The sequence below is a fragment of the Peromyscus californicus genome, unplaced genomic scaffold (genome assembly GCF_007827085.1).
Source record: "Peromyscus californicus insignis strain IS unplaced genomic scaffold, ASM782708v3 Scaffold_16__1_contigs__length_79575227, whole genome shotgun sequence".
NCBI lineage: Eukaryota > Metazoa > Chordata > Mammalia > Rodentia > Cricetidae > Peromyscus > Peromyscus californicus.
In genome coordinates, this window is record NW_026294458.1 from 4242723 (window position 1) to 4259994 (window position 17272).

At 46.3% G+C, this 17272-nt stretch overlaps 1 protein-coding gene across 1 annotated transcript in view; it reads right to left on the reverse strand.

Moving 5' to 3' along the window:
- Positions 1-17272, reverse strand: part of Dgcr2 (DiGeorge syndrome critical region gene 2) — an 81214-nt gene that overhangs the window by 42604 nt on the left and 21338 nt on the right. Inside the window, exon 2 of the mRNA XM_052740074.1 lies at positions 11124-11246. Within this exon, the coding sequence (XP_052596034.1) occupies positions 11124-11246 (123 nt within the window). The remainder of the gene's footprint in view (positions 1-11123; positions 11247-17272) is intronic.

Consider the following 17272-nt stretch of genomic DNA (forward strand, 5'->3'; position numbering starts at 1 on the left):
CAGGGTGGGGCTTTAAGGGGCTGCCTTTGTCTGGACTTGGGTCTTCTCTATTGCTGCTTTTGATACACTTTCTTTGCTCCGTCTAGTTAGTGTTTTAACGGGATAGGATGTGGGGAGTTTCCGGTGTTTTTGTTTCTCTCTTTCTCTCTTCTCTCTTCTCCCTCTCCCTCTCTCTCTCTCAACCTGAGGACTGAACCCAGGGCCTCTTCCACTGAGCTAAATCCCCAACCCCGGAGTTTCTGTTTTGATTCTGACTTTTGTCCTTAGATGGACCTCATCTTATCTTCCCTAGACTTGGGAAATTTTCTGCTGTTTGTATTAAAAATAATTTCTATGCTTTTGGCACAGCATTTTTGTCCTTCTATGCCTACAATTTATAGACATAGCTTTCTCAGTGTTTCCTGCACATTCCATTTGTATGTGTTTAAGATCTTACTGATGTTCTTGAACGATGCACCAATTCGTCTACCTTGTCTTCAAACCCCGATGCTTCTGCCCTGTGTGTGGCCCATTCTACCAGTCAGGCTTTCCAATGTGCTTGTCATCTGACTTACTAAACTTTTCTTTTCTGATATCATTTCAGTTTCTTTCCTTTTTTTGTTGTTTTTTTTTTTTGTTTTGTTTTGTTTTTGTTTGTTTTTTGAGACATGATCTCTCTGAATAGCCCTGGCTGTCCTGGAACTCACTCTGTAGCCCAGGCTGGTTTTGAACTCACAGAGATCCACCTGCCTTTGCCTCCTGAGTGCTGGGATCAAAGGTGTGCGCCGCCACCACCCGGCAGTTTGTTCCTTTTTCAACACTGCTCTTTATTAATTCTGTTTTCATTCTGAACTGACTTCTTTACCTCATTTGTGTGTTGTCCTTAATTCACTCCTCTTGTTTCTTGAAAAGTTTTCATCATACTTTTGAATTTTTTGTTTCTTTCTTTCTTTCTTTTTTTTTTTTCCCAAGACAGAGTTTCTCTCTGTAGTTTTGGTGCTTTTCCTGGAACTCGCTCCCGAGTGCTGGGATTAAAGGCATGCGCCGCCACCACCCGGCCTCGAATTCTTTTTGAAATTCACCTAAGTTACTATCACTGGGGACTTTATTCAGGGATCGTATATTTCAGATGAGACATGTCATGGACATCATGTTACTTGTGTTTTTCTTTTAAAGTTTTAGTGTGTGTGTGTGTGTGTGTGTGTGTGTGTGTGTGTGTGTGGTCAGAGGACAACCCTCAGGACTCAGTTCTGTCCTTTAGGCAGGGAATGAACTCAGTCTGTCAGACCTGTGGCACGCACGTTTATTTGCTGAGCCTTAATGCTACTTGTGTTTGGGGTTGGAATCTCTATAGGGAGTTAGATCACTGGTTGAATTTTTATTTTATTTTGGTCACCTTTCTTCAGGAAAGACTAGGTGGTAGTAGGAGTTGAAACGTTTTTGTTAACCTGGTGTTTGAAGTACGAGACTCCATCACATTCCTCCCCATCAGTAGAATACTATCTACAACAACAGTCAATACCCAGTAAATGCTCTGTGAAAATAGTCAACTACAAAATAATCACCCCTGAAAAAAATAACCCACATACAATACCCCCAAATCAAACAATGAAAACCAGCCAAACAAATAATAAATAATAATTTTTTAAAATGCAAGCAACAACCCCCTCCCAAATAATAACTTGTTGAATGCTAATCACCTTGGGGACACTGTTTACAGTATACCCTAATATGTCACTATGGGTACGAGCAGAAAGAAAAAAGAACACAGCAAGACTGGTGACCAGTACTGGGAAGACAGAGGCAGAGGGACAAACAGGAGGGGAAACTACAGGGCCAAAGAGTGGGTACAGGGACGAGGGGGTTCCAGCAAAGGGCGGACTGAATCGAGGGAGGAGAACCCACTCTCAGATGACAGAGACCCGTGAATCCAGCCAGCCTATGTTCTGGTAAAAGTAAAGAGTAAGGGGAGGGAGGAAGGGGGAGGGAGGGAGCGAGGGAACGGGACTGAGCCAGTCTGCTGAGAGAGACAGGGTATGGAGAGGGCCCTGGGCAGACCCAGGCCCTGGTTCGCCTGACTGTCAAGCCCCTCCCGTCCCTTGCCTTCCTTCTTAGTTGCTCCCCCACTCTTCCGCAAGTGCTCTTCCCTCCCAGTCTTCCTTCCAGGATGGTGAAGTCAGTGGCTGACCCTGATTTCCTTCAGCGGATCCACATGTCCAGCAGCTCTCGCTCGTGTCCTGTGAGTGCTCTAGCAGTCTACGAAAGCTCCTGTGGAGACTGTGGGTCCCACCAGGTTTCCACCGCTGAGTACTGTCAGGTCCGATTTTCAAGTTTTCCTTCTCAGTCTCACAGGACTCTACTTGACAGGTTTGTCCTGTAGTCCCAGGACACTTGGCTCTCGGTTGCCATCGCTCTGCAGGGCGTTCAGGATGCGGGATTCTCCATCTAACCACCTGGCTGCGGCGTTTTCTCCGGTGTTTGTACAGTGCTTATCTGAGACTCTTCTGGTAGCTGACTTCAGCTTGTCCCAGATTATCCCTGGAGATCACAGGACTGTGCCTGAGTGTCACCTGCCATCCTGCTAAGGGACAATGGTCTCACTCTGGAGTATGGATGTCTTGTCCCCTAAATACTGACATTACAGGTGTGAGCAGCCACACTGGATCTGGGATTTCTCTGCTGTCAGCTCCTCAGGAGGCAGAACCCATGCTAGGAGAGCATCTACCCAAGCAATAGCCTCAAGCCCACCTTCCCGTGTGTCTCAGGTCTCTGTCTAGATTTCCCTTTAGTTCCGCAAACACACTTCAGATACTGTTTACGTCTGTATCTTACGTAAAAATGACATGAAAACAGGCAGGGACTGTCGGGAACAGAGGGATGAGACGGCAGTGGGTAAGGACTAAGATTTACTATATACGTGGATGAGATTGGCAAGGATAGAAATAAACATTGCTTTTAAAAAGAGAGGTCTCGCCGGACGGTGGTGGCGCACGTCTTTAATCCCAGCACTCGGGAGGCAGAGCCAGGCGGATCTCTGTGAGTTCGAGGCCAGCCTGGTCTCCAAAGCGAGTTCCAGGAAAGGCGCAAAGCTACACAGAGAAACCCTGTCTCGAAAAACCAAAAAAAAAAAAAAAAAAAAAGAGAGAGGTCTCGGCTGGAGAGATGGCTCAGCAGTTAAGAGCACTGGCTGCTCTTCAAGAGGTCCTGAGTTCAATTCCCAGCACCCACATGGCAGTTCACACCTGTCTGTAACTCCTGTTCCAGGGAATCTGACTCCCTCACACACACATGCAGGCAGAATACCAATGTACATAAAATAAAAATAAACAAAATTAGAGGGGGGGGAGGCGGGGTGTGTGTGTGTGTGTGTGTCTGAGCCAGGCATGGTAGCTGGCTTCCGAGTTTTTCCCAGAGCTGTTACAGAATCCCTTTGTCCAGCCTCTAGTTGCTTTGGAATGTTTCTGTGGCAGAGCGAGGACTTGGAATTTCCTAGACTGCCATTTTGTTAAGTCAGAGTATTTTTTAAAGTTCTGTTACTCCTTCAATTAATAGACGACAGTAATTGGTAATCTCCACGGGGGACTGCTGTGTGCACTGCTCCTTTTGAAGCATCCTATGTTCCATGTATCCTGTTATCGAACCTTGCCAACAATCCTAGCAGAGCAGAACTTTAGTCCAAGGGCCAGTGAGCAGTGCAGACAGGTGCTGGCCTCCACCGTGAACTGAACCACTGTTCCACACACTGTAGTCACCTCAGGTAACCCGCTCTGATTCTCCTGGCTTAGAGAGCTGTGTTAAGTCTGCTGCACATCCAGAGATTTGGGAAAGACCAACTGTTTTCAGGGTTAAGGGGAAGATGGTCTAGATAAGCCATCAACTGTGAGCACTTGAATAAGTCCCATGCTGGGAGCCTTCTCCTAGGGCTGTTCTATCCTGCTGTATTGTGAGATACACCTGTGTATCCTCAGAAAAGACTCTCCTGATCTCGTCCTGGGATACAGGACTGGCAGAAAGCATCCAGGCAGCAAGAGGGAGGGGGAGAGCTCTACCTGTCACCTGAGATAATCTTTCTCAATTCTTCCCTTTTCAACCTCCCTCCCTGACTTCCCTGTGGGCCCAGTGGCTCCAATGCTAACAGAGATGATGCAACCTCTCTTCAACAGGTAAATGGAGCAGATGGATCTCAGCATGCAGCCACGTCCCAGGAGCAGCCACAGATGCTTTTCATCCTCAGTGTACACTGTGGCTGCTCCATGTAGGTGCTTATTTTCTATTTCCCTCACATCTTCACTCCACACAGCCCTTTCTTTCAGGTGCCTAAGTCACAAGGACTCACTGCGACAGCTGGACAGCACAGGACTACAAAACAAGCCTATCAGCTTTTGGAGGGACGAGTCAACAGTGCAGAGTGGAGAAGAAAGTGTGTGGTACTGAGAAGCTCACCAATCCCACTTCATTCCCCTGCCGGAACCTGATAGCTCTCAACTACCAGGGCTCGCTCGAGCGCGCATGCGCGGGACAGAGGCATCTCTACCTGCTCTCTTTTCAGTAGGCCATGCTGCAGCTGGTCTGTTAGGCTGTGTCAGCTCTCGCTCTGCTCCTACATGCTTAGAGTTCCAACACTTGGAGCTAAGACAGGAGGATCTGTGAGCCTAGGAGTGTGAAACCAGTCTGGGCCACATAACAAGACTTGTCTCCTCAAACAACAAAAGCCACACCAGCTTTCTGAAGAGGAGAAGCTACAAGCATCACAATGAAATGCAGTAATGACAGAAACCTCACCTGCAGGGCTAAACTCACACTGCGGGAGCCCTCCAGTCTCTGTCCTTGTGTGTCCACCAGGGAGGAACCAAGAGCTCTAATTCTGCAGAAGGACTCTGCCCCTGAGCCATGACTCTTGTGTCCCGATGCTGTGTTTTACTCAGCCTACCTCAGGTTAAAGTCATATCTACACTGTGCTGCTTGCAGCTGTGTGCCAACTGCTTCTGTCCACCGACACAAACGTGAGTCCTTACACCTAACATCCATGCTTTGTCACTGGCACAAAACACTTCACTTTATCATGTAATCACAGACATTTGGGTTGTTCCCCAAGATGTTAGTATAAAAATGCTAAAAGAATTTTTCCAAAGTTCTTCCAAATAAGAATCCTAGATCACAGAATATGAGGATGGTCTGATATGTAAGAAAATACCTGTTTCCTAAAGTAGGTGATCAATTCATCCACCTCACCAAACCATGGTAAGAGTCCCAACACATCACATTCTCTCCAACACTTAGTTTAGTTTAGCAGAGATCTTAATTTCTGCCATCCTCAGGTGTGTAAACAGCATCTCAGTCTTTAGAGTACGAAGGAATTTGCATAGCTCTATATTTACTTAGTATTAGTACTAGTAACTTTTCTAAGAAATAGCTATGCCTTAGGAACCACCCACTGTGGTCTTCTTGGCACTGTCTCTCCCTGGGACCTGGGGCTTGCTGATTTGGCTAGGCTGGCCAGTGAGGCCTAGGGATCTGCCTGCCTCCGATTCTTACTAGCGCTAGGATTACCAATGCAGCCATGATGTTCGGCTTTTGATGTGGGTGCTGGGGATCACACTCAGGTTCTCAAGGTTGTACTGCAAACACTTCACCAGCTGAGCCGTTTCCCTGGCTTCCAGCTCTTGCTTTTTTTGGTTTTTTTTTTTGAGACAGGGTTTCTCTGTGCAACAGTCCTGACTGTCCTGAACTCACTCTGTAGACTAGGCTGGCCTTGAACTCACAGAGATCCACCTGTTTCCTGAGTACGAGGATTAAAGGCCTGCGCCACCACTGTTTGCTAAAACCAGCTGTTTTTTGGAGATTTTGACCTCCTTATCAAAGTTGATAGTCTACTTACACCTTCATTTTCTGTGTGTTATGAGTGAGGCGACCAATTTCATTTTTTCCCAAGTGTCACAGCCCTGTGTCGTATGATTCTGCCTCCGCCATGTCCTGTGTCTTGGATCTGTCTATATCCAGCAGATGCTGTCTTACAGGCCATTTGGTGTCTCCCTAAACCACCTCTGAAGTAAATTTTGCTTCTTGTAGTCACTGCCTTCTTCAAAACACTCCAAGACCTCCTCCCATCTTAGAATTGAGGTCAGAGTCCCACCGAACCTTCTGGAGGAACACAGTGTTGTTTACTGTAGAGAAGCCGACTGCCAAGGTTGGGAGCAAAGCTGCAGAGAGCCGGAGTCAGGCGGACACCCTAGCTGCTGTGTCACCTCTGCCCGCAGGACTCAAACCAACGTCCCAGGTGCTCTGGAGCCCTTAGGACAGCTGGCAGCCACAGCAAAAAATGTGTCCCAGTCAAAGCTGATGTACTCACGGGAGGCCAGGGAGAGGGAATCTCCCCCCTAACCCACACCCAGGGCCGCAGCACCTCCTAGAGCCAAAGGATACACTGAAGGCTGCTGGCAGGGCATTCTGAGTACTATGACTCCAGCCTTCCAGCTTCTGAAACACAAGAAGAGCCCATAAAGGACACACACTACACCAAGCATGCCACCCATTTCCGCTTTCAAAAACCTGCTGAAGTCTCGGCACATATCTATCCATAACATCAGCACTTGGGAGGCAGAGTGGACTGAACTACAATTTTGAGTTCTAGGCCAGCCCTGGCTAAAGGGTGAGAATTTGTCTCAAAACAAAAATAAAACTGAAGTCACTCCTTTTCTGTTACTGAAAGGACTGTTCTCATCTTCTTTGTTTCCATAACTTTCTATCTCCTGCTCTGTTTAGACATGCTTTTGGAGGGTGAGGGCAATGAAATAATCTCGGCCAATTCTCAAGTCCACATGCAAAAGTGGCCTCACTGAGTGGCCTCACTGAGAACGGCTGGGGCTTTCCACTGACTCATTTACATGCTCTCTAGGAAGACCACAGCTTTCAGAGCACAAGTGATTACCCATGAACTCTCTGCTCCCTCCTGTGAAAGGGTCTCCCAGCCTCCATGTGGCCCAGGTTGGCCTTGAACTTGGGGGAATCTTCCTTGCTTCAGCCTTTGGAGTGCTAGGATTACAGGCATGAGCCACCATGGCCAGTTATTTTTATTTTAAAGTTTAAAAAAAAAACAACTAGAAAAAGAGTAACAAAATTTCAGCAGCTATTAAATAAGTAAGATAAGGTATCATATTACTCCTGTGTGTTTTTATAACTTAAATTTCTCGGAAATAAGAATCAATCTGCTCCCATGCAGACTGTGACCTCGCAGCCCACCACAAGTATAGACAGAGAGACAAGGACAAGTTAGGTGAGGGCTGCTGTGGCTCACTTCTCGACCTCCAGACGCCCGGTGTCTGCATACACCATTTCTACTTGTCACACCCAACCCAAGAGCCTGGAGCCGCCGTCCCGCACTGGCCTTCCAAAGAGCATGGCAACCCACAAAGCTTTACAGCCACGGAAGCTGTGCTGAGGCCTCCTCTGAGTCAGACCTCCTCTTCACTTCACTGTGTCAGAGAGGGCATGCGCAGCGTGGCTACCACGGCTTGCATAGTTCACAGCAGTGTCTGTGAAGCTCTCACTACTTCAACAGCCAGGGCTGCTACACAGAGAAACCCTGTCCCAAAACAAAAATTTAAAGAAAAAAAAAAAAAGTAAAGGCAAAAGACTTTCAGAGCAGTAAATAGCTTTGTTTCATTTGAAGGAAACAAAAACCATTTGATTTTCACAAAGTTCTCCAAAAGACCACTCTGGGGTCTTTTGTTCTCTCTATGGCCTTGGGGAGGCTTCTCCTTATGGCCTCAGGGTCCTCACTAGCTTTTGGTGCCAAGGGCTGGGAAGTCCACTCTCTTAGCTATGACCCAAGAACAAGTCATAGATATAGGACGTTCCTAGAAGGCCATGAGCAGACCGCCATCATTCCTATCGTTGGGAAAATGCCTCCAGCAGACACGTGTGATGCGATGGGGGAAGGAAGGACCCTCTGCTCTACGTACTGCAGAGCTCATCAGCCCATCTGTGTGTTAGAGAGGACACGCTGCTCTGCTGTCAAGTCTCCACTCAACTCCGGACTCAAGCAATCCTCCACCTCATCCTTCCGAGTGGCTGAGATTACAGGTACCACGGCATCTTATTGTGGAAGCCCCTCAAAGAACTGTGCAGAGCTTAACTGTTACTTCCTGTTGGACACCTTCCTGATTGATGGCCCAGGCTGTACCTTTTCTACCTCAGGCTAGGGCTCATGTAGGGAGAGGAGAGGCTTCCTGCTCTGAGGCTTGTGCTCTGGAAGGAGAAATGAAGAACGGTCCCCTTGTATTAGTCAGGGTTCTCTAGAGTCTCAGAACTTATGGAATGAATCTCTCTCTCCTGTGTGTGTGTGTGTGTGTGTGTGTGTGTGTGTGTGTGTGTGTGTGTGTGTGTATATAAAGGGAATTTATTGGAATGGCTCACAGGCTGCAGTCCAACAACGGCTAGCTGTGGATGGAAAGTCCAAGAATCCAGTGGCTGCTCAGTCCCATGACGCTGGGTGTCTCCACTGGTCTTCTAGATGTGCTGACAAGATGAGGGCAAGCAGTCGAATAAGGACAAACCCTTCCTTCTTCCACTGTCCTTATATAGGCTTCCAACAGAAGGTGTGGCCCAGATTAAGGTGTGCCTTCCAGCCTCAAGATCCAGATCAAAGGCATGTTGTCTTCTTGCCTCAAGATCCAGATCACAAGTGTGCCCTCCATTTTTGGATTATAGTTCATTCCACATATGGAAAAGTTGACAACCAAGAATAGCCACTGTACCCTCCACAGTGAGCACTAACCAGCAGTTCTAGATGTACTAAGAGATCAGGTGATTCAACCAGAGGGACAAAGGGACCTTCTCACCATGTGTGGGGCGTTTACCCAACCACCCCCACAGTTCCCCAGAGTTTTCTTGAGTGCGAGCAGCAGGAAATATTAGATAGAAGGATTTATTGCAGAGAATCTTGCGGAGATAAACAGATAGAAAATAAAGGATAGCCTCGAGAGGGCCTGGAACCTATTTCAATGGCCCCTGACTGTCTCTGCCCCAGGGTTTTTATAGAGACGCCAAAGGGTGGAGCAAAAGACCTCCTCCCCCAGCACAGCCAAGTGCAGACCATCCCAGACACCTGCACTTAGGCCCGTGGTCTAATCATCCTCTATGAGGACCTGCTGGGTAAAGCCACGAGGAACCCGAGAATGGGCTCCCACAACCCTGGCAACTGATATTTGAGACAAGGCTAGAAGGAAGGCACATTGATCCATGCAAGGAATTCCAAGAACACAACAAGAAACACAGGATACATGTAGTGAGAAGTTAACAGGTGGACACAGGAAGTATACCAGCTGGCCTGGAACTATTAGACCAGGCTGGCCTCAGATGTAGAGATCTGCCTGCTTCTGCCTGCACAGCTTAAGGTTGTGATTCTTGAGTTGGAGTATGACTAATCAAATTACAGAACTGATGTTCTAAGGGACTTACTAATACAACTGCTTAGGAGACACTGAGTCACACAGTGGAACTGATCTAAAGGAGCACTACCTCCAAAATAACCCAAGAAAAGCAGTGTGCTAACCAGGCCTGTTAGAGACAAGGTAAACTTAGGAGGCTAGGATGTAAATGTTTACTCACCAGGACTGACCAGCCATTAGGCCCGGATTCCCTTACTAAAGACATACCTCTAATGCACAGCTTTGTGGGGAGGGGACAGTACAGACTTAAAGTAGAAAAGACCCATTATTACATACTGGTTCATTTAGTGATTTACTGATAGAACTGCTTGTAGCCCATCTGCCAGGCATGACTCCCTTTTCCCAGGGACAGAAGGACTAGGAGGAATAGCTAACACAATGGGCGTGGCCTTTAACAACCTGCCGACTGCTGCTTACACCTCTGTATAAGGTTGCTTCCTTGTTTGCTCCAACTTGTGGTTTTAGAGTATAAACTGAGAATGCAAACTGGATCCGATATTAAAGCCTTTCAGGACCTATCCCGGCTTTGTTCTACCAGTGACGTCTCTTCTCTCCACTCTCATTGGTATCAAGAGTGCTTACTCAAGAAAGATTCCCACAACAGGGTCATGACCATCACTAAGTCCAGGTCTGTCTGCCAAAAAGTTCCCTGTGCTCTCATAGGAAAAACATAACTATGCCAGATAGGCAAGATGTCCTGGGTAACAACTACTTGAAAAAGAACAACACTGGTGCACTTAAATAATGCGGGTAATACGTAATATTTTTGCTGGGAAAAATCTCCTGAAGGCAGACTTGCAGCCTCCTGTCTCTGTTTCAACTGTTTAAAGTGTAACCTGGGGCCAAGACCCAAAAGAGATTAAGGATGGCAGTGAACATGCAATACATAAGCCTAAGGTGCATATAAGCCAAGGAAACCTTCTGTTGGGAACTGACTGCTGTTTGGGCTTTATACCAGCTGACCAGGTGCTTAGGTAAAGAGCTTTCCTTCATCTCAGTGTGTGGAGGAATTTCTCACTGAGAAAGCATAGCCTTTCTATTACATGACAAGCCTTTGCTGACAGGCACGAAGATCGTGAGTCAGTGTGCATGTGTAAGTGAGTCTCAAAATACCACACAGGCATGGACACATGTGCTTGGGATGCTGCCTCCCCACCTATCTCACGTTGAGACCGACCTACCTGGGGATGGAATGAATGCTATTATTCATGCTGCTTCATATCCATCAGGGTGCTGAGGTAGAAACCAGTGGGTAACTGACAACCTACAAACTTGTGGCCTTTCCATATGTCTTTAGGAGCTTATAATGGGCCACAAGAAAACCCCCAAGTGCCACATTACTACAGAATGCTGGGGCAAGGGAAGGAAGGGCAATGCTAGTTCACAGTTTACACTTCCAGCACACTAGCCAAGTGTCAGCAGGCACCTATACCCACAGCCAGAGTGTTGAACACACCCCCTCAGAAGGGCTCACTCCCAAGGTCCCGTGAGTCCAGGGCTGTTTGCATTATCACATTCCCAGTGCTGTTAACTCATGAGTTCTAGAGTTGGTCCATGTCCAACACTTACTTTTTAAAAAGGTAAGAGTGGGTCGGCTCACACTGCCCTTCCAATGTGTACAGACCACATGATTGTCTGGGTCCACTCCCTCCCTGTGGGAGGCCACGGCAGAGACAGGTCAATCTACACACTCACCTGGACAGTCAGCTTCATCACTCTCATCCTCACACGTTGGCCAGCCGTCACATTGCCAGGGGAGGGGTATGCATTGGATGGCACCACCGTGACATGCAAACTGCCCAGGGTTGCACCGGAGCTCTGTGGAACAAAAGGGCAAGGGGCTGTTGAGGACGCAGGACAGAAGCAGAAACCTAGAAGGACAGAACTCTCTCCACACCATGGTAGCCCTGGCAAAAGCAGTCCAGAAGCTGAGTAGCTGCCCATAGCTTGCTTCCTCAGGGGGATTTGAACACATGTTCCCAAAGTAAAGGGTGGAGAATGGTTGTAATCCTGCATCAGAACATACAGCACCACCTCCCTCCCAGGGACATTTAAATGGTATGCCAACGAAAGATGAAGGACAGACCCATCTTCAGCCAATGGACTCCAGAATACTCTTCCAAGAAGATGGCACTTGAGCAGGGTTTCCTAGGAAGGCGACACTTGGGTATGTTGTGTGATATAACAGCAACCACACTCCAGGAAATAAGCCTTACAAGAAGGCATGTCAAGACGACTGTGTGAATGGTTGGGAGTCACTCAAGTAACTGGAAATCCAGACTTTGGAGGCTGCAGAGCTAACGGATTTCTGACCTTTATCTGGCATGCTGCAGGCAGCTAGAGGTTACTAAGGCAGTAATGAGAAGATGTGTTTGAATAAGGTAAAGCTGGCAGTGGTTTCTGACAAGATAAAAATGTTAAACTAATGCAGCAAAACACAGGCTTCAGTAGAAGCCAACAACCTGTACACTACAGCCAAGTGCCAAATTCTTCCCTTCTTGAGTTTTCCTTACTGCCCCCTGGGCATCTTTTTTTCTTTTAAACTTGTTGTCCTCCTACAGAGCTAGTTCTCTCTCTAGCCTGATTCACTTTCCATACATGTTGTTTGCTTATTTATTATTTGGACTAAATCAAAATAGCACACACAGAACCACTGAACTACATCCTTGGGCTTATGTACAGTGCTCTCTCTCAGTGTGTGTGTGTGTGTGTGTGTTTGTTTTCCTCCTTCAGGCACTATCCACTTTGTTTTTAAAACAGGGTTTCTCATTAGCCTGACATGACTGACTAGGGCTAGGCTGACTGTTTCCATTTCCCCAGCAGTTAAGAGCAGTAGGACTCTTGCAGAGGACCTGAGTTTGATTTCTAACACCCACACAGCACTTACAATTACCTATAACCCCAGTTCGAGAGGATACAACGCCCTCTTCTGGCATCCATGGGCACCAGACATACATGTGGTACAAAGACATGCATGCAGGCAAAACATTCATCCACATAAAATAACAAAAATGTTTTTAAAAACTCAACTCTGAGCCGGGCGGTGGTGGCGCACGCCTTTAATCCCAGCACTCGGGAGGCAGAGCCAGGCGGATCTCTGTGAGTTCGAGGCCAGCCTGGTCTCCAAAGCGAGTTCCAGGAAAGGCGCAAAGCTACACAGAGAAACCCTGTCTCGAAAAACCAAAAAAAAAAAAAAAAAAAAAAAAAAAACACCTCAACTCTGGACAAATGCTTCCCAGTTTATAATATGTGACTGTAGACTAGGTGGTTCACATTCAGCAGGAATCACATTTGATTTGGATCTGAGCTATTCCTGGACAATCAGGATGTGGCAGGTCCCCAAACTAAACAACAGCAGTGTGCACAACTTCCAGTCAGTCATGATATAACAATAGATGAACGGCATTCTCGCACACCATGCTGCTGAACCACATGCCTGCAGGTTAGGTATATTAAATGTACTTTCCAATTATGGTATTTTTGGGTCACCATAGCTTTACTGGTGTATAACAAATCAGAAGTCAAGGAGGGCCTCTGCTGTCATAAGCTAACTTTAAACACAGATATACACAGTCAAGACGGAAGAATGGCTAGATGTTGTATGTTTTCCATACCACTTTCTGCTCCTATCACAGAATTTACCACAGAGTAGGTCAATTACAAACAACAGTTTAGGGATTGAGGCAAGATGCAGGACAGAGGAATAAAAATCCGTGTGCTTACTTTAAAGGCAGGTTCTCTTCACATTATTTCCCCCCCATATCATTTGATAAGGATCGTGATCCACCATGGCAGCAGCAGTTAAAAAAAAAAAGGGTGATATCAAACAGAACTATCTGGTAGCATCCATTTCCAATCCAAAGTGTGGTTTTACCTTTTGTTTGTTCTAAGTCTACATATTCTTTTCTTCCAGAAGACTACAATCGCAGAGTAGAGTGGACTGTGACATCTGACAGCAGGACAATGGTGTGCCACCACCCTTCTGTGACATTCCACACAGACACACAAAGCCGATCCCTCAACCTGATCCTCTGCATAATAATGAAAAAACACAAGGACAAGCAGCAAAAGCCAAATTTGAAGAAACAAGCCAACACCTTGAGCATGGACTCATGACAGAACAACTCACAGAGTGTTCGTCACTACCCAACAGTGCTGGGTCCCTCACAGACAGTGTCACAGACGGCACGAGAGTCTGGAGATCAAGGAAATGTTGTCCGGTGTTTCATTTGTCAACTTAGAAAATGCAACCTGGTGTATTTACTATACGCTATGTAGGAAAGCAATTCAAGTATCTTTTCATATTAAACCCCACAGTTTAATTAACACGGTTCTGGGGACCGAAATGCCCAGGGTCGTCTTACACCTGGTGAACACCTTCCTGTTGCATTGCAACTCAGTAAAAGCAGCCCGTGGTAAAGAGCATGTGGAGAATGGGAAGCCCAGCCTCGTGCAGAAGGAAATCAATAACCTACAGCTGAAAAGAAAACTCAGCATTTAGTAAAAACCTTTATACAAGGGCTACAATATAGCCCACTGGGCTTAGTATTGGAGTATTTCCCTAGGACTTATGAGATTTTAGGTTTGAGCCTCAGCACCTCAAGAAGCAAAAAACCTTTACAGGTGTGTCCAACTGAGCCCCACAGATCACATTCATCCCAGGACAACTGTGAACACAGCTCAACACATTTGCAGACCACAATGTTAAGTCTCAATGTCAAAATATTAGTACTTCTGCTTTACACAAAGTCAAGTCCAGGCTCAAATGTTTTCATTTGAAAAATCCCACAAACTAAGGAAGAACTAATATCAGGACTGGAGAGATGGATCACTTGTTAAAAGTATGTTTTGCTCTTTTACAGGACTCACACTTGGTTCACAATATCCACACTGTAGTGGCCCACAACTCTGTGACACCAGCTGCCAGGAATATAGTGCCCCGTTCTGGCCTCTGAGGGCACTCACACCTAAGAAGCATACATCACAAGTAAGTAAACATAAAACTAAAAAAGTTTTTCTTTCTGATTTTTCGAGACAGGGCTTCTCTGCATAACAGCTCTGGCTGTCCTGGAACTCACTTTGTAGACCAGGCTGGCCTCAAACTCACAGAGATCCGCCTGCCTCTGCCTCCCAAGTGCTGGGATTAAAAAAAGTCAACTCTTCCAGAAATTCAGGGTTCAGGAAGTTACCAAAAACAACAGCATTAGAAAATAATTATAAGTTGGACATGCCTATAATTTTGGAACTTTGGAGGCTGAGGCAGGACTGAATTCAAAGTTAGCCTGAGCTACATGGTAAGACTCTGTTTCAATAAATAATAAATAAATAAATGAAAAGACCAAAGGAAAAAAGGTGATAAATCTAACAAAAGATGTTTAAATCTTGTTAGTGAAAATACAAAAACATGGCTTTCTTGAGAGATATATTTAAAAGACCCGAACCTAAAGGATGTACAGTATTCATGGATTAGAAAATTCAAATGGTTAAGATCTCAGTTTACCCAAATTCAATGCTACCAACAATATTCCACCAGGCTTGATTGTAGAATCTGTCAAACTGACTCTAAAATTTATGGAAATGCAAAGAATTCAGAGCAGTGAAACATTCCAGGATCCAGCAGAAGGAACAGCGAACCATAGAGCATGGCAGAGACACCGAGATAGGGCAGTGCGGGTACCAAGAGGGTCACAGAGCTCATGGTGACACACACCTTTAATCTGTCTCTTGGGAGGCAGAGGCAGGAGGATCTCCCAGTTCAAGGCTATTTCAACAAGTGGACATGGGATGACTGGCTATCTACTAAGAAAGCACTGTGCTGTTCCTTGTATGAGAAAGAAAAGTAACTCAAAACACATCAAAGGCCTTAGATGTAAATGTAAAGCTCCAAACTATCAAAATTTGAGCAGAAACCATGGGAAATGTTTGTAACTTTAGTTCAGGTAAAGACTGTGAAGATGTATGCTGAATTACAAAATAAAAAGAAGATAAGCTGGACTTCATTAAATTTTGTAACTTTTTCTTTCTTTTGTGACAGGGTCTCACTTTGTAGCCTTGGCTGTCCTGGAACCTGCTATGTAGACCAGTCTGGCCTTGAACTCACAAAGATCCGTCTACCTCTGCTTCTGTCTGGGATTAAAAGTATATGCCAGGAACTGATGCTATGGCTTAGCAGTTAAGAGAGAACTGAAGGTAGAGTTCAGTGCCCAGCACTCACACTAGGAAGCTCAAAAACACCCAAACTCCAGCTCCAAGCCATCTCATGACCCTTGCTGGCCTGCAGGGGCACATTTACAAACCCACAGCTGCACACAGACACACATATACATACAAATAAAATAAATCTTTGGGGCTGGAGAGAGAACTCCAGGTTAAGAGCATTGGCTGTTCTTCCAGAGGACCTAGGCTTGACACCTAGCACCCACATGATGGCTCACAACTGTCTCTAACTCTGGTCCCAGGGCCATTTTGACACCCTTTTTTTGCCACCACAGGCACCAGGTATGCATGTGGTGCACTGACAGACACCCATGCAGACACAGCCATGCCCACTGACACCCATGCAGACACAGCCATGCCCACTGTTATTAAAAAAAGAAGAAGAACGTGCTACCACACCCAGCTAGAACCGTTCTTAAGAGAATGCAAAGACTGGGGTTGGGGATGGGTGCTGGAAAGACCGCTAAGTGTTAAGAGTGCTTGCTGCTCTTTCAGAGGACCTGATATTGGTTTCCAGTACCACTATCAGAGAGTTCACAACTGCCTGTAATTTTAATTCCAGGGGCAACGATTCACACAGACACATAGACATAACTACTAATAATTATAAAACTTTTAAAAGCCAGAAGAATCTCGATTACATCAAGTGAAAGCAGCCAGTAGGTACTCAGGAGAGTTCCTGAGTTTCTTAAAAACGCACCCTCAATCTGCAACATCAGAAGGTAGGTCAGAAATGAGAGGGCGATGGGAGACTGCAGAAGGGCACAGGAGAGCATCTGTGCTGATAACTGGTAAGCTTGCTATCTTGGCTGTGGTGGGAGGGGAAGATCACAGGAGCTCACTGGTCAGGCAGTCTAGTAGAAATGGTAAGCTCCAGCCAGGTTCAGCAAGACATCCTGTCTGCAAAAGTAAGATGGAAAACTGATTCAGGAAGACATGCTTCCGCATGCACCAACATGGGCAAGTGTATCCATACAATGTGCACACAATGGAGATACCACTTTTCTGTGTGTGTATGTGGGGGGCTCTCAGGTAGTAGGCTATGCCAAGATGAAGCTGACTTATCTCCTTTCCAGTCACTGACGGTCATAAATTCACTGAAGTAGACAACAAACTTAAGCTTCGTGCTTTCCGTGAAACATGTGTGGCCACCGAAGTAGCTGCTGATGTTCCGAGCGAAAAATGCAAGGATAATGGTTCCAATCCCAATCAACACTGGGAAGAACACCTTTCCCATGAAGCAAGGTGTCTTGATCCACAGCAAAGTGCGCCTGCTGTTGAGAAAGAGGCATTCTTGTTCTAGACCCAGGAGAACTGGAGAGGGAAGCGCAAGTCTGTTCACAGACGCACTGTGGACGCCAATCTGGGTGTTCTAAATTTGGTTCTTGTTTAGAAAAAGGAGAGAAGGAGACTCCTGGACTGCCATGCTACTGTGCCTCAGTGACTGGGGCCCAACAGAGCTGGCAGACTCTGAAAGTCTTTCCACCTCTGTAAAGAGCATGGGCTCCTCCAATGTTGTTGGGAAGCCCTTAAGCGAAGATGGTGAGGAGATCAGGACCAAAAGCACCCAATATTCAGTGTCTTGTTCTTCCACATGTGCCTCAACACAAAGGCAGACATGTTGCTCT